The following is a 26,416-nucleotide window of genomic DNA, read 5'->3' as shown; positions in this document are numbered from 1 at the left end:
TAGTCGGTGAAATACCACAGTGTGCCATCACAGCAGCAAGATTTGTGACCTGTTGCAAAGGCAACCAGTGAAGAATAAACACCATTGTAAATACAACCCATATTTATGTTAACTTATTTTCAGTTTTGTACTTAACTCTTTGCATATCATTACAACACTGTACATAGCCGTAATTTGACATTTGAAATGTTTCTATTTCTTTGAAAGTTTTGTGAGTGTAATGTTCATTTCTGATTATTTCACCTTTGTTTATCTGGATAAAGTAATCCCTCTCACCCCCCCCTTAAAAGATTTAGATGCACTACTGTTCCACTGGATGTCATAAGGTGAATGCACCAATTTGTAAGTCGCTCTGGATAAGAGCGTCTGCTAAATGACTTAAATGTAATGTAAATGTAAATCTATTTCGCTTGCTTTGGCAATGTAAACATGGGTTTCCCATGCCAATAAAGCCCTTTGAATTGAATTGTTGTCTCTACCTTGCCGTTGTGCTGTTGTCTGTGCCCAATAATGTTTGTACCATGTTGGGTTGATACCATGCTGTGTTGTTGCCATGCTATGTTGTCTTAGGTCTCACTTTATGTAGTGTTGTGGTGTCTCTCTTGTCCTGATGCATGTTTTGTCCTATATTTTTAATTTTTAAACCCCGTCCCCGCAGGAGGCCTTTTGGTAGGCCGTCATTGTAAATAAGAATTTGTTCTTAACTGACTAGCCTAGTTAAGTAAAGGTTAAATAAATACATTTAAAAAAAATAGTTTAATTATAGAGAATCGTCTTTCATCGCTAGGTGTCATCAAAGAGGTCTTCCTATGTCCCCCCTCTCTTCTGGCCATACCCCACCGACCCCCTCTCTTCTGGCCATACACCACCGACCCCCTCTCTTCTGGCCATACCTCACCGACCCCCTCTTCTGGCCATACCTCACCGACCCCCTCTCTTCTGGCCATACCTCACCGACCCCCTCTCTTCTGACCATACCTCACCGAACCCTCTCTTCTGACCATACCTTACCGACCCCCTCTCTTCTGGCCATACCTCACCGAACCCTCTCTTCTGGAACCCTCTCTTCTGGCCATACCTCACCGAACCCTCTCTTCTGACATACCTCACCGAGCCCCTCTCTTCTGGCCCTACCTCACCGAACCCCTCCCTCTCACGACAAATCGTTTTATTGTTGGCTCGTCAGGCGGCACGAGACTCGCGGGTTTTAGCATGCAGTTGTTGAAATGAAATGCTAACACATTTTGAAACCATCATTAGACACGCGGCTGCTGAAATATTTACATTAAACTTGTAATCCACCACATGTGAAGGGACAAATCGAAGTGTATCTGAAGTTGTCGCGTTGGAGCATTTGGATTTCACATCAACATAAACAGGATTGCGACATAAATGGTAAGTCATCATAGCGAGCTAGCTGGCTAACGGCTAGTCTGGTTTGGCTAATTCAACTAGTTAGTTACATTGCTTGCATAATAATGCATGTGTAGAATTGTCAATACTGGCTAGGTGGCTAGCCGTCTTTACTCCACTCTGCTGTGATTACATTTCTAGCTACAGTAAAGACAAGTTGATTCACAACTAGCTAGCTTATTTGAATATTCAAAACAATGCCATTGCGTGTTGCATGGTGTGTTCTTTCAGTGAATCAAACAGACAACAATATTGTCTTCCTCCACTTTCATGATTTCATCCAAGTTGTTGAAGACGAGTGACAATCCTGGCAAGAGACCGATTCTAAACATTTTGTCGGTCTTGCTGGTTTGAACAACGTTGCCACAGCTGTCTCCTAAGCACATTATTTATTGTCAAACAGTACTTCCTAGGAATGGCCACATCATGGTTCTTTTAGTTTCAGCAACTCTGCTGCTATGATTAGCTGTAGCTAAATACTATTAAGATTTTCAGAACGTTGAGCTGTGAATTGCACTATGGCATCTACCTAGCATGTGGTACGGTTTAAAAGCACCATGCGACCAGGCCAACTTTACGTTCTAACCACAATGTGATTGTTGTCACACTAGATAGAGAGACTGAAACAATAGTATTGCAGTGCCAGCCATACATTGCCATTCTCAACGCTATCACTGTCAGTGCAGGTGACTCATGTCGTCATTGTGTAGGATTCTACCGTTATTTTAAATAAGAATTTGTTCTTAACTGACTTGTCTAGTTAAATAAACACAATGTCTGACCTGCTGTCAGTTCAGTTCAGACCAGCGTCCTTTTATTTATTTGGCGTTTCATTGACTTCATTGACTGTACGTAAACAATGACATAACATTGAGCAATGACAACCAGGAAATTCTCTTCTCTCTTCAAGGACCTGCCTCCTTCTCTCGCTCTCTCTGTGTCCAAAATGGCATCCTATTCTCTATATAGTCTAGTAGTTTTGGGCACCCTGGTCAGAAGTATTGCACTACATGGGGAATAGGATGCATTGGGACGCAGACTCTGTTTGTAGCCTGAGGCGCAGGGTGCATAGCTACACACCTTTGCATGGAGGCACTGGAGGGACTTGATTGAGCCATGATGGGTTTGGTTAGATCATGATCTTCAATCAGGATTTTCTTCATTCCTCGGCTCAAACCGTCTCTGTGTATCTCATTGCCTCTGTGTTTGTGTTATTGTCATGGCTATAAACCAGAGGAGCTGGCAAACCCGTAGGCTATTGCAAAAGTGAAAACATGCGCACAGTTACAGGAAATGTGTTGTTTAGACAAACAAATATAAGACTAAACATTCAAATAAGATGTTTTTGAATCATCCTTCATGAAAGGTGGCCTATCCCTGAAGGAGGCGGTCTGCACTGGTGGAAACTGGCAAGTTCTGTCTCCTAGGAAAACACTGAGTCACACTCCCCAGTCCCCACAGCTCTACTGTAAAAAGGAGATCTAGCCTTGGTTACACGGTTCAAACTAAGGCAAGCTCCATGATAGACTGAAGCATGTTCAGACAGACACACGTACACACACTTTCTTTTTATTCTTATTTGTTACTTCATCTCTATCTACGTCTTATTGTTCTTCTACTTTATTGAAGTCACTGTTTCTATTCCAGCCTTAACTTCCTGGGGCGTATTGGTCTTACCAGACTGGTTCTCCAGTGTACTAACTCTGGTGTCTGAGACATCTACCCTGATCGGGAGGAGATGAGCTGGGCAGAGGAGGACTGGACAGTGGGCCTGTCTGGCCGGGCCCTGCAGAAGGTCAAGGAGCTGCAGGTCCAGCAAGAGAGGCTGAACAGAGAGAGACAGCAGAAACAGCTGCAGCTGGACAGCACACAGACCTCCCTCAACAAACAGACTGTCAAGGTACTGTACGAACAAGTCAAAGTTAGGCAGAGAAAGTTGTCACCTGAGTTAGGTTATGATTACAGTAGAGATAGATAAAGAGATTGAGCTGTAAGAAGAACTATAGCAATGCAGCACTTTGCTCTGCTGCTTTAATACTAATTTAACATGCTTCTCCTCTCATTCTTTCCTTATGCTGTGAAAACCCTTTTGCTTTAGTCATGTTTGTCGTTAGTAGCCTAAACACCAGTCTGTTGTTGCTTTTATCCAATTGCTATGTTGTTGTCATGCCAAGATGGTGAAAGTAGAAACAGACTGGCACCCAGACTAGTGTCTGTGTACTACTTGTATGTCAGGAAGTAAATAGTTTTTCCTGGTATTATTGAGTTATCTATCCTCTGTCTGCCCTTCTCTCTCCTCCAGTATGAGGAGGTGCGCGGGGAGCTGCAGTGTGTACAGAGGGAGTTACAGGGGGCTCGTGAGGAGGTGCAGGCAGGTGCGTGTGCGCGGGAGCGTCTCGCTCAGGATCTCCAAGTGAAACAGGCCCAGGTGTGTTCACTGGAGGGACAGCTGGGCTCAGCACGAACCCTCACACACACCCTCGAAAAGGAGGTTAAAAGGTTAGTAGCAGCAGCTACGTGTGTGTGTGTATTGAGTTAATGTGTGTAGGAAAGTGGAACATGTCTTGGAATGTTTGAGATTAAGAACTGCTGAGTGGCATACATGTTTATTATTTTTATGCACAGAAGGAGGGTGTGTGTGCAGTTCAAAGGTTGTCTTTAAAACATTTCTGTCCTTTGTTTCCCATGTTCTCTCTCTCTCGCAGGTTGGAGGCAGAGCTAGAGAAGTTACAGAACACTAACAGCTCTGGAGATTCCATGTTGTTTTCCACCCCATGCTGGAGTATGACATCACCATGGGACCACAATGGTACAGCACTCTACTCACTCCCTTGATGTCCTCCCGCTCTCTTTTGGTATCTTCCTTCTATTTTCTCCCATGGCACTCCTAGTCTTCTCTCCCTTTGGTCCTGGTCTCAGGCTGTGGAAGACAGGAGAGCTCTTTCTTAGCTGAGTCTGAGTGTGGCTGAGTAACTGAACTATGGGTGTTGTATCCCTGTAGGTGGGAGACAGGAGGAAAGGCAGGGACACAGAGGCGAGGGGGACAATAAAGCACCACACGTCAGAGTGAGTTCAATACCTAAAACTGAGGCCTTCTCAGCCACATATGTACACCCTGTATTCTCTGTCATCCTGCCATATGTGCAATAACCCAGTGCTCTAGCTGCACTTGTTTTCATCCCTCCCTATTTTTTCCCCTCCCACTTTCAGCAACAGCTCAAATTCTCTGAACCTGGATTCTCACCCACGCCCATGTTCCCACAACAACAAGCCAAGGGCACTCCCCACCGGCGCCTGTCACACCAATCAGACTCCTCCACTCCCTCAGCTGTGTTTCCATGGGAACGAGAAGACCCAAAGCCTTCCACCAGGGGACGACCCGCTCCTCCTCTCCCCTCCTCCAGCGATGTCAGACGAGGCCAGGAAGCTGGGGATTGTGGGATGGTGGAGGAATTCAGGAGAGAGACAGACAGTATGTGTCACTTTGTCACCACACCACTCTGTGTTATCACTTGTTGACAGATAATTGATGTGCTCCGATGTCGAACTCTACTCCAAACACCTTGGTTTATCAGTGTCACAACAGTACAGGCTGATCATAGGCCAGTAGTGCTGAGCGATTCACTAACATTTTGATAACTTTGTTTTTTTTATGTAACTAAATGACCGATGTGGGTTCAATTATTTGAATTCCATTTAATTTGTTTTTTTTCTGTTAGCTCAATGTGCAGTTTCTCTAGAAATAAATAAGATCAAGTCCAAACTGTACGACGTAAAGTACATTCGGAAAGTATTCAAACCACTTGACGTTTTGTTACATTACAGCCTTATTCTAAAATGTATTTAATTGTATTTTTTCCTCATCAATCTACACACAATACCCCATAATGACAAAGCAAGTATTCAGACCCTTTACTCAGTACTTTGTTGAAGCAACTTTGGTAGCAATTAAAGCCTTGAGACTTCTTGGGTATTTGGGGAATTACTCACATTCTTCTCTGCAGATCCTCTCAAGCTCTCAGGTTGGATGGGGAGTGTCACTGCACAGCTATTTTCAGGTCTCTCCAGAGATGTTTGATCTGGTTCAAGTCCAGGCTCTGGCTGAGCCACTCAAGTACATTCAGAGACTTGTCCCAAAGCCACTCCTGCATGGCCCTGGCTGTGTGTCAGTGGGGCCTTATATAGACAGGTGTGTTCTTTTCCAAATCATGTCCAATCAATTGAATTTACCGCAGGTGGACTCCAATCACGTTGTAGAAACATCTCAAGGATGATCAATGGAAACAGGATGCACCAGAGCTCAATATCTAGTATTATAGCAAATGGTTTGAGTACTTATTGTAAATAAGGTATTTCTGTTTTTTAATTTGAAAAAAAAATCTAAAAACCTGTTTGTCGATTGAGGAAATGTTTTATTTAAATCCATTTTAGAGTAAGGCTGTAACGTAACAAAATGTGGAAAAGGTCTAGGGGTCTGAGTACTTTCCGAGTGCACTGTAGTAGCGAGGCCATTATTCTACATCAGTGGAGTCGTCAAACTCTACAATAATAATGGGGGAAGAAAATGTAAGAGTACAGATTATTGTATGGGACAATATACACATGTTTTTGAGAAGGCTAAAGATGCAGTTTTATTGTGCAAATGTATTTATTGGTTTCTCTTCATTTTGATGAGATAAAAATGCAATAGATTTAAGTTTATTTGTTGTAAAAATCGAAATTCAGATTTGACTGTTGCCGTTAGAGTTAGGGTGTGGTGGGGTCATAAGAAATTCTTGGGAAAAAATGGTGTCCCTGCTGAAAAAGTTAAAATACCACTGTTTTACATAGTTTAGTGCAGGAAACGTGGTAATTAACTACAATGACCATAATCCATGTCGCGCCAAATTGTCCGGTCTGTATTTCGTTTACAGCTGCTGCGAGAAGAGATGGAAAAATGTGTGATCGACAGGTATAGCAGTTTCTTTGAGGTATCTAGCTGAAAATACATGATCTAAGTGATTGCTAGTTGTTATTCAGTAGTCATAAAAGTATGCCTCGTTTACCTTGAAGAACTTCTGAAATGGTGATAAAGAAATATATATGCATAACCGTTCAAAAGTTTGGGGTCACTAAGAAATGCCCTTGTTTTTGAAAGAAAAGAAAACAAATTGTCCATTTAAAATAACATCAGTGTCGACATTAATGTTGTAAATGACTTATTGTAGCTGGAAACGACATAGGCGTACAGAGGCCCATTATCAGCAACCATCACTCCTGTGTTCCAATGGCACGTTGTGTTCGCTAATCCAAGTTTATAATTTTAAAAGGCTAATTGATCATCTAAAACCCTTTTGCAATTATGTTAGCACAGCTGAAAACTGTTCTTATTAAAGAATCAATTAAACTGGTCTTTAGACAAGTTGATTATCAGCATTTGTGGGTTCGATTACAGGCTCAAAATTGCCAGAAACAAAGAATTGTCTTTCGAAAATCGTCAGTCTATTCTTGTTCTGACCAAATGAAGACAATTCCATGTGAGAAATTGCCAAGAAACTGAAGATCTCGTGCAACGCTGTGTACTATTCCCTTCACAGAACAGCACAGAGTGTCTCTAATCAGAATAGAAAGAGGAGAGGGAGGCCCCGGTGCACAACTGAGCAAGAGGGCAAGTACATTAGATTGTTTCTCAAACTAGACAGATGCCTCACAAGTCCTCAACTGGCAGCTTCATTAAATAGTACCCGCAAAACACATCTCAATGTCAACAGTGAAGAGGCGACTCCGGGATACTGGCCTTCTAGGCATATCTCAGACTGGCCAATAAAAGATTAAGATGGGAAAAAGAACAGACACTGGACAGAGGCACTCTGCCTAGAAGGCCAGCATACGTTGAGACTGGTGTTTTGCGGGTACTATTTAACTATGATAAACTAGGATTAGCTAACGTAACGTGCCATTGGAACACAGGAGTGATGGTTGCTGATAATGGGCCTCTGTACACCTATGTAGATATTCCATTAAAAAATCTAACGTTTCCAGATACAATAGTAATTTACAACAAGCGCATTTCTAAGTGACCCCAAACTTTTGAACGGTAGTGTATATATACAAAACTCAACCAAATCGGTACCGAATTCGAAAAGGACTTATTGCTCAGTACTAGAGACCATATTTGATCAATTCTGATGTGTCTGGTCTCATCTCTAGTATTTCCAAAAATCAGAGGATTTGTTTTCCAGTAGTAGGCCAATAATACAGTTGAAGTCAGAAGTTTACATACACCAAATACATTTAAACTCTGTTTTTCACAATTCCTGACATTTAATCCTAGTAAAAATTCCCTGTCTTAGGTCAGTTAGGATCACCACTTGATTTTAAGAAGGTGAAATGTCAGAATAATAGAAGAGAGAATGATTTATTTCAGATTTTATTACTTTCATCACATTCCCAGTGGGTCAGAAGTTTACATACACTCAATTAGTATTTGGTAGCATTGCCTTTAAATTGTTTAACTTGGGTCAAACTTTTCGGGTAGCCTTCCACAAGCTTCCCACAATAAGTTGGGTGAATTTTGGCCCATTCCTCCTGACAAAGCTGGTGTAACTGAGTCAGGTTTGTAGGCCTCCTTGCTCGCACACGCTTTTTCAGTTCTGCTCACAAATTTTCTATAGGATTGAGGTCAGGGCTTTGTGATGGCCACTCCAATACCTTGACTTTGTTGTCCTTAAGCCATCTTGCCACAACTTTGGAAGTATGCTTGGGGTCATTGTCCATTTGGAAGACCCATTTGCGACCAAGCTTTAACTTCCTGACTGATTTCTTGAGATGTTGCTTCAATCAATCCACATACTTTTGCATCCTCATGATGCCATCTATTTTGTGAAGTGCACCAGTCCCTCCTGCAGCAAAGCACCCCCACAACATGATGCTGCCACCCCTGTGCTTCTCGGGTTGGGATGGTGTTCTTCGGCTTGCAAGCGTCCCCCTTTTTCCTCCAAACATAACAATGGTCATTATGGCCAAACAGTTCTATTTTTGTTTCATTAGACCCGAGGACATTTCTCCAAAAGGTACGATCTTGCAGTTGCAAACCGTAGTCTGGCTTTTTTATGGCGGTTTTGGAGCAGTGGCTTCTTACTTGCTGAGTGACCTTTCAGGTTATGTCGATATAGGACTTGTTTTACTGTGGATATAGATACCTGTTTCCTCCAGCATCTTCACAAGGTCCTTTGCTGTTGCACTTTTCGCACCAAAGTACGTTAATCTCTAGGAGACAGAACGCGTCTCCTTCCTGAAAGGTATGACGTCTGCGTGGTCCCATGGTGTTTATACTTGCGTTCTATTGTTTGTACCGTTGATCGTAGTATCTTCAGGCTTGTGGAGGTGTCCAATTTTTTTGAGGTCTTGGCTGATTTCTTTTGATTTTCCCAAGATGTCAAGCAAAGAGGCACTGAGTTTGAAGGTACGCCTTGAAATGCATCCACAGATACACCTCCAATTGACTCAAATGATGTCAGTTAGCCTATCAGAAGCTTCTAAAGCCATGACATCATTTTCTGGAATTCTCCAAGCTGTTTAAAGGCACAGTCAACTTAGTGTATGTAAACTTCTGACCCACTGGAATTGTGATGCATTGAATTATAAGTGAAATCTGTCTGTAAACAATTGTTAGAAAAATGACTTGTGTCCTGCACAAAGTAGATGTCCTAACCGACTTGCCAAGACTAGTTTGTTAAGAAGAAATTTGTGGTATGGTTGAAAAACGAGTTTTAATGACTCCAACCTATGTGTATGTAAACTTCCGACTTCAACTGTACATGGGTTGAATTTGTTTTCCATTAGTTGTCCAATAATATATGGGTTGTATTTGTTTCCATTAGACGGCCAATAATATATGGGTTGTATTTGTTTCCATTAGACGGCCAATAATATATGGGTTGTATTTGTTTCCATTAGTCGGCCAATAATATATGGATTGTGGATTTGTTTTTCGAGTGCTGGTTGGAGCAGGAAGGATGCAGTTAAAATTAAATCAGTAAAAACTGCTAGCTTCCTTTGACAGCAGGAGGGGCAGAGAGAGAGGCAATGTTTACTTTAGGTGTGAGTCAGACAGTGTGTAATCAGAGACATCAGGGAGTGCGTTCAGCCTGAATACCCCCCCATTGTCTTCCCTGCTGGTCGGTAGATGCTGGCTGCAGTAATGGGCTTTGTGTCATCCTGTATGGCTCCAGACACATTGAATTACTAGCCTTTCAGTACAGACACTGCGTTCCTCAACAGAGGTGACAAGACTGCTCAAATGTACTTTGAAATGAGCTCAAAATGGATTTCACATGACTTAGAATCTGTTGAAATTGTGGAACTCAAAACTAGAGTAAAGGGCATTGGGGAAACAGAGATGATAGTGCCTTGACAGTTGACTGACTCCCATGAGTCATTCTGGATGGATTGTCCTACTTTCACAATAATCAATAGTCGCCACAGCTAGTGTTAATCAATCTGACAGCTATCTGATAAATCAGTCACTTCCCTGTTTACATTCTAAACATGTTACAGCAAAACACTACGTATTGACTGAATCCCGAACACCCTCTCAACTTATATTAATTCACAACCCTTTGTTGACATGAAATGTGTAAGAAAGGCACAGTCACATTGCCTAAATGCCAAAGCAAACGGGGAACACTCTCTCACTCCACCTCTCCCAGTGTCGGGGTGTGTAGCAGAGCTGCAGGGGCGTATGCGTGGCCTACAAGGGGAGCTGAAGGCTGAGTGTGAGAGGTTCAGACAAACCCAGGATGCTCTAGCCAACGCCAGGAAAGACCTGACCACCAGAGAACAAAGTCTACAGAGGGCCAAGGATGAACTGAGCCTCGCTCACACGCGCATCTCACAGGAGAGCGATCGGGTACGGATGCAACACACTAACACTGTATGAAACACAAAGACGTGAGTGACTGCCAAACACAGACTGCACTTAAGAGTGTGACTGGCAAGGCAGAGGGACACAGTCATACCTGTCACATTGTTATAATGTGTCTCCTCTCCAGGCCCAGTCGTTGGAGCAGCGTGGGAAGCAGCTGCAGGAGGAACTGAAGTGTCAGAGACAGAACACTGAGAGCAGCCGCCTGCAGCACCAGCAACGCACCAGAGACATGGACAAGCAACACCAGAGGGTGAGGAGAGGGGAGAGAGGCTGTGTGTGCGTCTGAGGGTCTCATACGCCCCTGCAGCTACACACCCAGGTGTGACGGTGTGGAAGGTGATGTGGAAAAAAGTCTAGTGTCTGTTTCGTGCGTGTATTGTGAGTTCAAAGTGTCAAAGCATCCGGTTATTAAAATAGTATCCAGATATGTGTCCCAAATAGCTCTCTATTCCCTATGTAGTGCACTACTTTTGACCCGAGCCCATAGGGTAGTGCACTACATAGTAGAGAATAGTGTGCCATTTGGGACAGAGTTCGGTATCCTGTCTACTGATGATGCCCATGATGTTGGGTTTATTGCAGGACTTGTTGGAGCTGCAGAAAGAGTGTCAGTCTGTGGAGAAACAGCACCAGCTGGATGTTAACAAACTGAACCAGGAGGTCCAGCAGGCCAGAACACTACACAACACACTACAGGCCCAGTCTGAGAAGGTAGAGACACGCTTTCTTTACTTCACTGTTTTCATATCTCTGGGTTTCAAAATGTCTACTTTCTTGCCTCTTGTTCTCGCTCTCTCTCTCTTTCTCTCTCTCACCATGGAGTTCAGCTATGTGCTGCTCCCAAGGTCAATGAACTAATGTTTCTCTTTTCTTTCTTGACCTTGCTTGTTTTCTTTTTTGCTTCCTCTCTTCTGTCTCTCTCTCTCTGTGTATTTTCCTCCCCTCTTGGTTTGTCCCAGTGGAGTGTTGAGCGGGGAAGGTAATACTGGTGTGACTGACTGACTGTTCAGAACCTTTGACTTGATGTGCTGTTGTCTTCTGGGAAACATAACTCGCCTTGACGTAGTCATCATTCTCATCCAAGGAGGGTTGGTGGGAGTGGGTGGAGGCATGAGGGATACTTCCACTAGAGGCTGGAAGAGCATGTGGAGGTGCATGAATGGTGTGATGTTATTGGTGTGCATTTCAAAATGGTTGCACTTTACAGTAAAAGAGATGCTGGTTATTTCAGGCTCATAGGTGCTACTTAATATTTCCCATCCCCACCTCTACACATGTTTAGCTTTTCAAGCTCTAGTTCATGAATGATGAATAATAAATCACTTTCAGTTCCTTCTGTCGGTCACCACAGTCTAGTAAAGGCAGGCCTGACCGCAGTAATATATCTAATCTAGTTCAATCTGATACGGCATTCATTGGTAACGTCCCAAATGGCACCCCATTCCCCTTAATAGTGCACTTCTTTTAACCAGGGCACATGGTTGTGCCATTTGGGGACACAACCATTCTCTTCCTCACTCTCCAATCCACACTGAACACAATAGAGCTACAGTTCATATGGTTTAGCTAGCTGCCTCAAATCAGATTGACATAATATTGAATTACTGATAAGCTTTTTAATCTGCTCACGTGTTGCTTTTCAAGTGATTATGCGAGTTAAACGGCCCAATGGTTGTAGGGCTTTGTCTGAGCATGGGGAATATAAGCATGTGTATTCCAGACCAGTGAATTCCACAACAATGACATTGCACAAATTGATAAACCTCAAATTGGTTGATCAATTTGTAGAGGTATTCATTAGTTGTTTTTATCCATGGCATGGAAGTGTATCCAATGTTTTGAGTGTTACATCATGTAAGCAAGAAACATGTGATCATGTTTACATGTAGTTTGCTATGTATCTGATGGATTTGATCATTTCCCCATCTCTCTGCCTGGTGTGTAGCTTACTGCACTTTGTGCGGCTGTCCTTTAGACCTATACAACACGACCCGTCCTTTAGACCTATACAACGCGACCCGTCCTTTAGACCTATACAACGCGACCCGTCCTTTAGACGGACACAACGCGACCCGTCCTTTAGACCTATACAACGCGACCCGTCCTTTAGACCTATACAACGCGACCCGTCCTTTAGACCTATACAACGCGACACGTCCTTTAGACCTATACAACGCGACCCGTCCTTTAGACCTATACAACGCGACCCGTCCTTTAGACAGACACAACGCGACCCGTCCTTTAGACCTATACAACGCGACCCGTCCTTTAGACCTATACAACGCGACCCGTCCTTTAGACCTATACAACGCGACCCGTCCTTTAGACCTATACAACGCGACCCGTCCTTTAGACCTATACAACGCGACCCGTCCTTTAGGCGGACACCGCGCGACCCGTCCTTTAGGCGGACACCGCGCGACCCGTCCTTTAGGCGGACACCGCGCGACCCGTCCTTTAGGCGGACACCACCCTCTCTTTTCCCAGATCCTCTCCGTCCTTCCATTGTTTCCTCTCCGCTGGCCTCCTGCCCTTTCCTCAAGAGTTCCTATTTCTACTACCTTTTTATATGTGACCTTCTCATAGCCCTCCCCAGTCCCCACCTTTTCCTTAGTACTTCCTTCCTCCATGATGGAGTAATATTCCTGTCCCTCATGTCTCTCCCAGGTGACCCTTCAGAAGCAGGCGTTGGAGAGGGATGTAGACATTCTGAAAGAGAAAGTCAAATGGACTGAGGGGGAACTTAAGGAGAGCCAGAAGAAAGAGGCCCAAACACAAACCAAACTAACGGTATACACACATAAAATTATGAACAGACTCTTGTGTCCTTTGTCTAGATATGTCAATCTATTATGCATGAACTAAGCAGTGCCCGCGTTATGAAGTAACTGAATAATTTAGCACTATCTGTTTAAGTCTATGTTATTGCTATAGAATTGGGTTATGTTACAGAAATAATATGTTGGTTATTAAAAGTTGTTTATATAGTTGATATTGCATAGTTATTACATAGTTATTGACTGTATGCATGGGAATGTGTTGCTCTCCGATAGGAGACAGTGCTTGAGAGGGAGGGGTTGAATGTTACTCTGGAGCAGAACAGGAGGAGAGAGAGGGGACTGGAGGAGGAGGTGAAGAATCTGACTGAGGATCTGGCTGAGGCCCGCCGACGTGTCAAAGAACTAGAAGGTGATGAGGGTGGGAGGAGGAGGAGAGAGGGCTGTTGTTGATAATGGGGTGTTTACCCTTTATGAAAAGAGACGCTAGACAATGCTGTTGTCTTAAGGTTAAGAAATTTGAACTGGACGTGTTTAAGTTAACAAAAGAGTGAAATCCTACACCAGACTGTTCATGACTTTCAAAATACTTTTCCCCCCTCGCTAACTTCCTTTGAGCTGTACAAGCTAGCCGTTTGTTACTGCTGCCACCTGCTGACCTTCAGCGGTATTACACCCCGACTCATGATATTTGGTTGATTATCCAAATTTTTGTCTCTCTGGTAACATTTTGCTGAATTAACATGCCAGTTTGAATGATAATAAGTCATTTAGTTTATTTTTTTCTCCCTTGTTTCTTTCCCTATTCCCCTTTCCAGACCAGAAGACAGTCCAGCCCTCTGTTGCTCCAATGACTCCAGTTCCGTTTAGCCCTACAGGACAGAGCTTTTCCCCAGTCTCACCACCACGACATGGCCGCCACACCCCACACACACCCTCGGCTCAGACCAACAGACCTGCCAGAGAGGAGCGAGCGAGGGAGGGAGAGGAGAGAGGGAATGAGGAACGGAGAGCAAAGTACCCCACAGAGAGAGAACCTGGAGAGGGCATTGACTCAGAACACATCACTGAGTTTGGATCCACAGACTCTGAAAAACGACAGAGGGCAGGAGGGAGGGGGGAGGAGAGGAAACGAGAGAATGAGAGAAAAGACGAGGCAGAGTCCGTAGTAGATGGCTGCATCCCTGGAAAGGGAGAATCTACCAAGGACAAAAACACACTCGACACACCAAGCTCTCTTTCTCCAACAGACCAAAGTCCCCACCTCACCAGCTCCGCTGGCTCCGACACAGACTACGAGAGCGAGACCCTGTCCAGCCACTCCAAAGCCCGAGCCCAGAGCACCAGGGCTGAGGGAGACCTACAGAGGGAGAACAGAGAGCTGCGTTCAGAGCTGCAGGACGTTAAGGATGAGTTACAAAGGAGACTGGAGGATCTGGAGACCCAGCGCAGAGCGGAGTCCGAGGCCAGGACCAGGCTCAAGCAGCTCAGCCGCAAACACGCCTCCCAAACCAAGACCTCCAGAGAGACGGATGAGGGGGAGGAGAGGGACGAGATGGGGAGGTTGAAGGAGGCACTGGCTGAACTTGAGATACAGGTCAGGACAGATGCAGAGGACAGGGAGAGAGTGGAGGAAAGGAAAGGGAGGGAGAGAGACGACCGGGAGTCTGAAAGCATGCTGCTGAATGTCCAGCTAAAGAAGCAGCTGGCTGAGTTGAAGACTGAGCTCTTGATAGAACAGGAGGAGAGAGAAATGGAAAAGGAGGAGGAGAGGAAGAGATTGAAAAACAAAGGGATCGAAGGAACGATTGAACTTACTGTGAAGCTGGAAGAGCTCCAGGCAGAGTTGGAGGAGCTGAAGAACCGTGGAGGTCTTGAAAGGAAGAACATGGTAGATAAAAACACCCCTCTGACATATCTCACCATGCACCGTGACATCCCCTCTAACTCCAACAAGCTACTACCATCTCCAGACCAGCACCATCTCCTGTGTGAGTCCACCACTGTTGTCCCGCAGGCAACAACAGCTGATCTGATCCGGGAAGAAGGAACTCTGAACAAAGTACCAGAACTCTCCAGACCTATTGGTGAGGGAGAGGCCATTGTGGAGGCTCAGAGGGGTATGTCTGCCTCTGAGCTGGGTGAAACCACTGTGGAAGCTGAGAAAGGGATATCTTCCTCAGACCAGGGAGAGACCAATAAAGACACTCTGAGAGGTGTATCTCCCTCGGACATGGAGAAAACCCCACTGGCACTCCAGAGTGCAGGCTTCTCTGCCTCAGAGCTAGCCCAAGAGGTGGAGCGTCTGCGGGGGGAGAGTGCCAGGGAGGCTGGGCGAGCTATACACTCCCAGGCAAAGCTGGAGGCTTTACAGAGCCAGGTGACCAGGCAGACCCAGCAGCTGACCCTGGCCTTCGACCACCAGAGCAGACACATCCAGGACCTGCTGGCAGAGCTGCAGGAGAAGGAGGGCGGCCTTCTCAGGCAGGGAAAGGAACTGCAGCGCTGCAGAGATGAACTGGCCACGCTCAGACAGGGGATGGAGAAAGAGCGAGAGGAAGAGAGACAGGAGGAGGAGATAAAGAGCACTAGGGTAACTATAACCCCTCAGCAGGCTTACCATTACCAGATGACACATAGCACTCAGAATGAATCTGCCTCCGGGATAGAAGAGACTACAGACATAACAATCAACCCACTGAACACTACCCAGGCTTCCTCTACACTTTGTGATGAGGGAGGTCAGCTGACCACTCCACAGAAAAACTGTGTCACTGAATGGCATGATGTAACAGATAGCAGTATCACTCTGGGCGGCCATCCTGCTGAACATAATACAGAGAAGATGGTGGATTCTAAGGCTTCTGCCCAGCCAGGCAGGAGTGAAGAGACGAGAAACAAAGAGAAATTCAAATCTGACAGTTTAACTCTAGCATGTTCCAAAGGGCAGATGGAACCGTCTGAGAGTTCTGAGATGAAACGCATCCGTAGTGAAGAACAACATTCAACGAAGGAGTTACAGCTATCCCAGAGAGACCCGAGTCTAACCAGGACTGAGAACACATGTCTTACTGCAGAGCTGGAGAAAGCTTCTGGTCCTATCAACAGACCAGAAGACACCAGTGGACAGGACAGACAAGATAGCGGAGAGAGTTTGGCTGTAGAGCTGCAGTCTCTAAAACAGAAGAACGAACTGCTGAAACTGACACTTCCAGATGTGGCAAACACAGACCAAGAAACTAGTTCTGTCAGTAACACAACACTACCAGCGACTTGTGAAGAACCGGCTGAAAGAAAAGCAAAGAGAAGGAAAAGAAAGAAGCAGAGAGGAGGACAGGAAGTTTATTCCACCTCTGGAGAGCTAAAGCAAATCAGTGACATTATCACCTCGGGACGTGAGGCCACACTGCATGATGGAGGGAAACCTGTAGATGAGGAGAGAGGGGCAGTAGAGTCTGAAGGAGTGAAGGAGATGGGGAGAGGGGGAGTAGAGTTGGACGGAGAGAGGGAGACGGGAGCTGGGGATGAGGGGAGAGGGGGAGAAGAGTCTGAAGGAGTGAAGGAGATGGAGGCAGGGGATGAGGGGAGAGGGGCAGTAGAGTCTGAAGGAGTGAAGGAGATGGAGGCAGGGGATGAGGGGAGAGGGGCAGTTGAGTCTGAAGGAGTGAAGGAGATGGAGGCAGGGGATGAGGGGAGGGGGGCAGTAGAGTCTGAAGGAGTGAAGGAGATGGAGGCAGGGGATGAGGGGAGAGGGGCAGTAGAGCCTGAAGGAGTGAAGGAGATGGAGGCAGGGGATGAGACTCTACTAGACACTACTCCACTGGCTCCACTCCAGATCACCTGCCTAGAGAAGCAGGTAGGTTTCTGTACTCTAACTCTTACTGTGAACATAGTTATCAATGTAAGTTACTGTAAATACTTGAATAATTTCCCCCCATAGCTTAAGTATGTGGTTGTAAACATCCACAACAGAATGCTACTACTACAGAATGCTATATACAAGCCAGCTATTTTAAATAAATCTGTATTTTATTAGTTTGAACATCTCCTGAATGTTATTCTCTCTCTCCTCCTGTCCAGGTGGTGATGCTGCAGGCTGAACTGCAGTCTCTCTCTGAGGAGAACCGGAGGCAGGCTGAGGAGCTGACAGTGTGGAGGCTAATGGCCCAGCCCCTCTGTCTAGACCCAGAGGACCTCACCTCTGCTATCCTCAGCCCTGGCCACAACACTGCTACCCTCATCCCTGGCCACAACACTGCTACCCTCATCCCTGGCCACAACACTGCTACCCTCAGCCCTGGCCACAACACTGCTACCCTCAGCCCTGGCCACAACACTGCTACCCTCAGCCCTGGCCACAACACTGCTACCCTCAGCCCTGGCCACAACACTGCTACCCTCAGCCCTGGCCACAACACTGCTACCCTCAGCCCTGGCCACAACACTGCTACCCTCAGCCCTGGCCACAACACTGCAACCCTCAGCCCTGGCCACAACACTGCAACCCTCAGCCCTGGCCACAACACTGCTACCCTCAGCCCTGGACACAACACTGCTACCCTCAGCCCTGGCCAACACAGCAGTGTGATGGTGATCAGAGAGGATGAGCTGCTTCTCTCCTGTACCTCCAGTAGACTGTATGGGAGGACCCTGGCCTCAAGGTAACACACAGGGGCTACGCACAAATTCTTGATTGACAATTGCAATGACTGGTTTTTGTTATTATGAATTGGTTGTAACAGTTTCTGTGATGAGCAGTTTTCATGTTCTGTCTATGGCGATTTCAAAGTTTGAATTTAAATTTGATTGATCTTTTTTTATTGGTCTAGACTGCATCACTGCAATTCTCCTGAAGCAAAGAGTCTCCAAAACCCATCCAGAAAGAACAAATCTACACATCCCCAAGAGACGGAAAAACAGACCAATGAACATGGGGAAGATGGTGAAGAAGCAGACATCACCAAAGATGTTTACCAAATCTCAGAGCTCCAGACCAAGGCAACAGAGCACACTAACCAAGATGATTCAGAAAACAAGACCAATCCAAATACTCCCAGAGCAACAGATGAGACCCAGGCCAAAGAAATAGTCTCAAGGCACAATCTAGACGTCATAGAACTAGATAACAAAGAGTTCCCCACTCTATCTCTCGCTGAAGCTCAATCCACTGAAGCACAGTCCTCTGAAATCAACCATTCCAGTCACCATCAAGAGGTACCAATCTCCACTGGTGTTGAGAATAAAAGTCACTCCTCGGTCTGTAGAAAAGTCACCACTACATCAGAGTGGCGAACTGAGAGAACGATGGTGGAGACCAAGGTTCTGAGTTCAAAGGTCATACCAGCAGGATGGACAGGTCAAGAGAGATTGAGCTCTGTAGATGTGAGTAGTACCAGCTCTCAGACAGAGGAGGGGAGAGAAACAGGCGCCCTACCAGAAACACACCACGTATACACACAGACGGAGGAGGAGGAGAATGATGAAGAACCCACAGAATCCCCCCCTGTGTCACCAGTCCAGATGTCTGAGGCCGAGGGGGACAGGATGTTGTTTTCTGGGTCCTTCCCGATCCCTGCTGACCCAGCCCGTCTTGCGGAGCGGATCCGTCGTACCCGGACTCAGATGTCTGCAGCGTACGATGATACGGAATACGAACCCTACGGCCTGCCTGAGGTGGTCATGAAAGGTGAGGAGAGGGGACACGGGTGCTGTTTTGTTAATGCTGTGTATTTTAATATCACAGCGAAGGGGGGTTGTTATTATTGGCCAGAGGTGAAGCCTATATACTATTAAAATCAGCTCACCATTCGTTACCACTGTGGGTTATCAAAAGATCTGTGTTTATATTTTCAGCCTGTCAAATCATCAACCACTCTAATCAAACCAACTCTCCATCAGACCTTACAGACACCGAAACAGACAACAGATCTGAGCTTAACCTGTGGGATGGTATCAAACTGTGTCTAATTGAAATGCATTCCAGGTGACTACCTCATGAAGCTGGTTGAGAGAATACAAAGGGTGTGCAAAGCTGTCATCAAGGCAAAGGATGGCTAGTTTGAAGAATCTCAAATCTCCAATTTTTGGTTACTACATGATTACATTTGTGTTATTTAATTGTTTAGATGTCTTCACTATTATTCTACAATGTAGAAAATAGTCCAAATAAAGAAAAACCTTTGATTGAGTAGGTGTTAAAACTTTTGACTGGTTCTGTATGTCTTCCTCCTAGCACCCCTAGTAAACATACCACCTCCCACTAGCATTATATAAACAGTACTAAATGTTCACATGGCTCCTTCTCCCATCTTCTCCAGGTTTTGCTGACATTCCCAGTGGTCTAGGCTGTCCGTACATTGTGAGGAGGGGGCTCCTGGGTACTGCTGCTATGCCCCGCCCCCAGAGAGATCCCGGCCAGAGGGAGGGGGGGCAGGAGGACCCTGATTAACCCCCAACAGGTGAAGCGTTTAGCCCCTTAGAACCTAATATCTGCACCGGTCACACAAATAACAGCTGCATCATCACACAGTTTACGTTCAGCACGTATTTCACAATTATCACACGGTTTGTGTAGTCGTAATGTAAACCACTATGTGATCGTGATAGATTATACAAAGTCTGTAGTTGCATAATGTTGTCTTTAGAAAGGACGTTTCATGTGGAGATGACATTAACTAGTTCCACATATGACTGACTTAATCGTCTGGTCCTCCTTGGGAGAGTAGGGCGTCCCCCATGGCAATCCACCTCTCTCTCTCCTGTGTGGGTTCACAAGTTCCACATATGGTTGAGTGTATTTGTTTATGCCGTGTGTCAGTGTTTGTACAGATCCACTGGAAGACCGTCAGAGGAGGAGTTCATTTCACTGGACCTGCTGTGTACTGACCCCCACCTCCTGCCCTGATGTACTGACCCGAATAAAACCTGTTTCATCTCTTGTGTACTGAGACACCTGAAGAGGGACAACTGTCCCCTGCTGACGTTTAAGACAAGACCTTTATACAGAGTTATACAGAGGCTCATTGGTTTCTATGCACCTACTACAGTACTGTTCTTTACAAATCTACTGGTTCAGATTTCCTTGTTGTGGTTCAAATGAGAAATGGTGCCTTGTTTTTATTTAATTTTTATAAGCTACTTTAGGCCATGGTCCATTGCCTGTTGTGAAAACTTGAATTTTCATTTGAATAGTCTTATTTATAGACTGTTGAATGTTTTAGTGTGTGTGTTCATATTGGTTTTTATAAGCAGTGGGTGTACATTTGAGGGAGCGTGTGTCGGTTTGTACAAAACTGTACACGGATGAGTACGTACTGCATGTGTAGGATGATGTCTGGTCGTTATGTTTTCTCAATATTAGCCTGTGCCTGCTTATGACTCAACCTAACCTGAGCGTGTTTCCTGTCCTTGTATGGTGATTCACTGGGAGCGCTCCTTCCCTTCCCCTCCCTCGTCCCCTCTTTCTGTTCTTTCCCTATTCATTTCTCTCTTTCTTTACACTCAAACCTTTTTAAAAATGGCACCCTCTGTGCTCTTGAATTTACACAAGTGCTAAACACATGAGTGAGGTAGTTTATTTTTATTTTTTTAGATACACTATTTAAATTGTGCAGGTTTTAGTCTGCTTTTTTGGACTTTTTTAGTTTTTCCTAGATTTAATATATTACATTTTTGGGGGGATAGATTTTTCGTGCACGTTAGTGATTGTGCCTTAGTTTTCTAGATTTTCAGTTGCATCAATAAACTGCCCTGGTTTGAAACAATATTCACTTAAGAGATTGTATATCAAATGAATTTATAGCATCTTAAATGTAATCTTGGTACTGCCACCCTCATTGGTGTGCTTTGAGGAAGTGTGTGCGCTTGTATACAAAACATGAAGAACTCTTTCCATGACAGACTGACCAGGTGACTACAGGTGAAAGCTATGATCCATTATTGATGTCTCTTGTTATATCCACTTCAATCAGCGTAGATGAAGGGGAGGAGACGGGTTGAAGAAGGATTTCTGGTAGAGCATGGCACTTGCAACGCCAGGTTTGTGGGTTCGATTCCCACGTGGGACCAGTACAAACAAAATATAAAAATGTATGCACTCACCACTACATGTCGCTCTGGATAAAAGCATCTGCTAAATGACTCAAATGTAAACGTGTGTGTGTGTGTGCCATTCAGAGGGTGAATGGGCAAGATAACATATTTAAGTGCCTTTGAACAGGGTATGGTAATAGGTGCCAGACTGACCGGTTTGTGTCAAGAACTGCGACACTGCTGGGTTTTTCACACTCAACAGTTTTTCCGTGTGTATCAAGAATGGTCCACCACCCAAAGGACATCCAGACAACTTGACACAACTGTGGAAAGCAACTGCCCCAATGAAGTGAGGCTGTTCTGAGGTCAAAGGGGAGTGCAACTCAATATTAGGAAGGGTTCTTAATGTTTTGTACACTGTGTTTTGTTAACGAAACCTTCCTCCATTCCAAATCCGCTCCGACCTTTCAGAGCTGAGGTTTATTACAGCGTTACTGCATGGTACTAAGATGAATGTGAGTTATTGGTTTTGTTGTGGTCTAAAAAATCTCTCAAAACACCTATTTGTTTTTAACACACATCTAAATAAGTTAACAGCCATTGGATCTGATAGAAATTACAGGTTTAATACATTGTGGAGTGATTTTAACTTGATATACATAGTTAGCTACACTTGCTTTCTGTCACTACCGACATGATGTATGTAGCCACTAGCAACAACCATGTCTTCTCTAGATTCTAGAAGCCTGGCGTGTGTTCTAGAACACGTATGGGCTGTTACAGTACCATTCACAAGCCTTCTGTACACACCCCTAGCTGAGTTATCTGTGGGATCTCTGGGTGGTGGGACTAGTCCAAGGAGTCCAGCAGAACACACTGGATTCTTTCCCCTGTATGTGACACTTTTATGTGAATGTATCGCTGTTGATGCTTTGTGTCGCTGTTGAAGAAGATAGATTAAAAAGGTTGATCTAAATTTATCTTGTCAATTTCTCTTTCCACCTCCGAAGGTCTGTGTGTCAGTTGTTTGTTTCTGTCTTGTTTATGCTAGCTCTATTTGGTAGCTGTATTTCTTTCCATCTCTCTTTATTCTCTCTAGGTTAGAGTCACATTCCAAATAACGCCCTCTAGTTTAGAGGTCACTAATGAGGTACCCAGTAAGGCAACTGGCAAGACATCAGTCCGGTGTACAACTGAAATCATTTTTTCCATTCACGGTTGACTTGAAAGTAGCCTGCTGTCAGATCTGTTTGTGCTCTTGCCAACTCTTGCTCATTGTCAAGCAAGACATGTTTGGCTTGACAATGAGTGGCATGATGGCACATACAGACTGGTACCCAGATGGAGACCCATCTTAAGGATATCCTGTTTCTGCTACACCACAGTCTACCTTCCAGTCACCTCGAGAGACTTGAGTTTGATGACTGGATAAATATGAGTGGATTACACTGTGATAACTTAACGTTGCTCAAGACACCTCTGCCTGTGTTCTCATCCAAACTCAGTGTAGTTAGGAATGTATGGGTTTAAAAAGCTAAGCCCCTCTAAATGGACATCAGGAAACAGACAGGGGTTCTGCTCTTACCCCATAGCTTTGTCATGCTTACAGTAATGACTAGGATTTCCCTAACTCGGTCCTCGGGATCCCACTGGGTGCACTTTGTGGTTTTTTGCCATAGCACTACATAGCTGATTCAAATGATCAACTCATCATCAAGCTTTGATCATTTGAATATGCTGTGTAGTATTAGGGCAAAAACCAAAATGTGTGTATATATATATATATATCTAATGGTGTGTGTGTATATGAATAGAAAAGGTGTGTACAGCAGTAGTTATATAGGATGAGCCTTGACTAGAATACAGTATGTAAACAAAGTGACCTGTGTTAAATGACTATGTACAGTACATAGGGCAGCAGTCTAAGGTTCAGAGCGCGGTACTGAATTACCAGGCTAGTGGTAATTGTTTAACAGTCCGATAGCCTGGAGATGGAAGCTGTTTATCAGCCTCGGTCCCAGCTTTGATGCACCTGTACTGTCTCCACCTTCTAGCGGGGTGAACAGGCTGTGGCTTGGGTGGCTAAGGTCTTTGATATTTTTGGCCTTCCTGTGACACCGGGTGCTTTAGATGTTCTGAAGGGCAGGCAGTGTGCCCCCGGTGATGCGTTGGGCTGACCGCACCACCCTCTGGAGAGCCCTGCGGTTGCCGTACCATGCGGTGATACAGCCCGACAGAATGCTCTCGAGGGTGTATCTGTAGAAGTACGGGAGGGTCTTAGGGGCCAAGCCAAATTTCTTCAGCTTCCTGAGGTTGAAGAGGTGCTGTCAGTGTGAAGGGACCTTTTCAGGTCCCGTGATGTTACACACTGAGGAACTTGAAGAGTTTGACCATCTCCACTACGGCCCCGTCACCACCTCCCTGTAGGCTCTCATCGCTGTTGGTAATCAGGCCTACCAATGTTGATTGAGTTGGAGACGTGTGTAGCCATGCAGTTATGGGTGAACAGGGAGTACAGGAGGGCGCTGAGCACGCACACCTGTTCCCCCGTGCAAGTGTCTTCACTGACATTTTCAACCTCTCCCTGTCCTAGTCTGTGCCCAAGCACACCAAGGTAACCTGCCTAAATGACTACCGACATGTAACACTCACGTCAGTAGCCATGAAATGCTTTGAAAGACTGGTCATGGCTCACATCAACACCATTATCCCAGAAACCCTAGACCCACTCCAATTTGCATACCGCCCCAACAGATCCACAGATGATGCAATCTCTATTACACTCCACACTGCCCTTTCCCACCTGGACAAAAGGAACACCTATGTGAGAATGCTATTCATTGACTACAGTTCAGAGTTCAGCACTAAGCTAAGGACCCTGGGACTAAACACCTCCCTCTGCAACTGGATCTTAGACTTCCTGACGGGCCGCCCCCAGGTGGTAAGGATAGGGAACAACGCATCTGCCACGCTGATCCTCAACACTGGGTCCCCTCAGGGATGTGTGCTCAGTCCCCTCCTGTACCCCCTGTTCCCTCATGACTGCACGCCCAGACACGACTCCAACACCATTAAGTTTGTCGATGACACAACAGTGGTGTAGGCCTGATCAACGACGAGAGAGCCCATAGGGAGGAGGTCAAAGACCTGACCGTGTGGTGCCAGGACAACAACCTCTCCCTCAACGTGATCAAGACAAAGGAGAGGATTGTGGACTACAGGAAAATGAGGGCCCCATTCTCATCGGCAGGGCTGTAATGGACAGGTTGAGAGCTTCAAGCTCCTTGGTGTCCACATCACCAACAAACTATCATGGTCCAAACACACCAAGAAAGTTGTGAAGATGGCACGACAACGCCTATTCCTCCTCAGGAGACTGAAAGGATTTGGCATGGGTCCTCAAAACGTTGGGTCCTACAGCTGCACCATTGAGAGCATCACTGGTTGCATCACCGCCTGGTATGGCAACTGTTCGGCCTCCAAACTATTTGCATTGACCCCCCTCCTTTTTACGCTGCTGCTACTCGCTGTTTATTATCTATGCATAGTCACTTTACCCCTATCTACATATTACCTCAATTACCTTGACTAACCCGTACCCCTGCACATTGACTCGGGCCGAGCATGCCCGCATTCTCATCGACGGGGCTGTAGTGGAGCAGGTTGAGAGCTTCAAGTTCCTTGGTGTCCACATCAACAAACTAACATGGTCCAAGCACACCAAGACAGTCGTGAAGAGGGCACGACAAAACCTATTCCCCCTCAGGAGACTAAAAAGATTTGGCATGGGTCCTCAGATCCTCAAAAGGTTCTACAGATGCACCATTGAGAGCATCCTGACTGGTTGCATCACTGCCTGGTATGGCAAATGCTCAGCCTCTGACCGCAAGGCACTACAGAGGGTAGTGTGTACGGCCGAGTACATTACTGGGGCCAAGCTTTCTGCCATCCAGGACCTCTGTACCAGGCGGTGTCAGAGGAAGGCCCTAAAAATTGTCAAAGACTCCAGCCACCCAAGTCATAGACTGTTTTCTCTGCTACCGCACGGCAAGAGGTACCGGAGCGCCAAGTCTAGGTCCAAGAGGCTTCTAAACAGTTCTACCTCCAAGCCTTAAGACTCCTGAACATCAAATCAAATGGCTACCCAGACTATTTGCATTGCCCCCAGACCCCCTATTTTACACCGCTGCTACTCTGTTATCTATGCATTATCACTTTAACTCTACCTACATGTACATATTACCTCTATTACCTTGACTAACCGGTGACCCCGCACATTGACTTTGTACCAGTACCCCCTGTATATAGTCTCGCTATTGTTATTTTTACTGCTGCTCTTTAATTACTTGTTCCTTTTATTTCTTATTTGTATTTTTTAAACTGCATTGTTGGTTAGGGGCTTGTAAGTAAGCATTTCACTGTAAGGTCTACACCTGTTGTATTCGGTGCATGTGACTAATACAATTTGATTTGTGTTGAGGATCAGCACGTCGGAAATGTTGTCTTCCAAGATACTGGATATAATGATGAGATGCTTGTCTCCACCCTAACAATGCATTTCGTTGTCCACAGAGTGGAACGGCGGGCTGTCAACCTCCCACCTATGTATCTCTTTCGATTGGTGGATACATCTTGTTATCTGAACACATTTCAATATTCGATGAGGGGTGTTGATGTCAACCACCTGTATTCAATGGAGAGTGAGATGCTATGCTGGCTCATGAATATGCATAGACCGGCTCAAATATCAACAGGGACAACTCGGATTTAGTGTTTTTTTGTTTTCAGGAAGTCAGCATCACACTTATATCGGTACACACATAGCCGATAGAAGCATTACGAAACTTCTATTAGATCAAATAAGCCGCATGTATCAATAGCAATACTTTTTTATCTTTACTAAATTCGACACTCATTGCCCCCCATACAAAAACTCCTCGCCTGCTTAATACACTGAACAAAAATATAAACACAACATCTAAAGTGTTGGTCCCATGTTTCATCGGCTGAAATAAAAGATCCCAGAAATGTTCCATACTCACACAAAAAACGTATTAATCTCAGCTTTTGTGCACAAATTTGTTTACATCTCTGTTAGTGAGCATTCTCCTTTCCAAGATAATTCATCCCCTAGTCAGGGATGGCATATCAAGAAGCTGATTAAACAGCATGATCATTACACAGGTGCACCTTATGCTTCGGACAATAAAAGGCCTCTCTAACATGTGCAGAATTGTCACACAACACAATGCGACAAATGTCTCAGGAATGTCCACCAGAGCAGTTG

General features: G+C 45.2%; 2 protein-coding genes across 5 annotated transcripts; both read left to right on the top strand.

Annotated features, from left to right (window-relative positions):
• Positions 1–1,085: 1,085 nt before the first annotated feature.
• LOC115130076 (centromere protein F-like) lies at positions 1,086–16,681 on the top strand (the record flags this gene model as incomplete). The annotated part of the gene is made up of 13 exons (XM_065019089.1): positions 1,086–1,395; positions 2,780–2,923; positions 3,061–3,313; positions 3,716–3,912; positions 4,119–4,222; positions 4,415–4,479; positions 4,624–4,885; positions 10,104–10,303; positions 10,446–10,571; positions 10,904–11,032; positions 12,989–13,111; positions 13,375–13,510; positions 13,917–16,681. Coding segments are annotated over exons 3-13 (4,269 nt in total), but the record flags the coding sequence as incomplete, so codon positions are not given.
• A 21-nt stretch (positions 16,682–16,702) lies between these two features.
• LOC115130944 (uncharacterized) lies at positions 16,703–22,105 on the top strand. 4 transcript variants are annotated; one of them, XM_029662541.2, is made up of 5 exons: positions 16,703–16,954; positions 17,179–17,759; positions 17,928–18,784; positions 19,416–19,556; positions 19,916–22,105. In XM_029662541.2, the coding sequence occupies exons 1-4, from the start codon at positions 16,718–16,720 to the stop codon at positions 19,544–19,546; spliced, it is 1,806 nt and encodes a 601-aa protein (XP_029518401.2). In that variant the 5' UTR covers positions 16,703–16,717; the 3' UTR covers positions 19,547–19,556; positions 19,916–22,105. The 4 variants fall into 4 exon arrangements, with proteins under 4 accessions (XP_029518401.2, XP_064875919.1, XP_029518399.2 ...); XM_065019847.1 differs by lacking the exon at positions 19,916–22,105 and adding an exon at positions 18,997–19,081 and having other exon boundaries at positions 19,416–19,507; XM_029662539.2 differs by lacking the exon at positions 19,916–22,105 and adding an exon at positions 18,952–19,081 and having other exon boundaries at positions 19,416–19,507.
• The last annotated feature ends 4,311 nt before the right edge of the window (positions 22,106–26,416 follow it).

This window comes from Oncorhynchus nerka, linkage group LG6 (genome assembly GCF_034236695.1).
Source record: "Oncorhynchus nerka isolate Pitt River linkage group LG6, Oner_Uvic_2.0, whole genome shotgun sequence".
NCBI classification, from domain to species: Eukaryota; Metazoa; Chordata; class Actinopteri; order Salmoniformes; family Salmonidae; genus Oncorhynchus; species Oncorhynchus nerka.
This window is presented reverse-complemented; position numbering and strand designations above follow the sequence as displayed.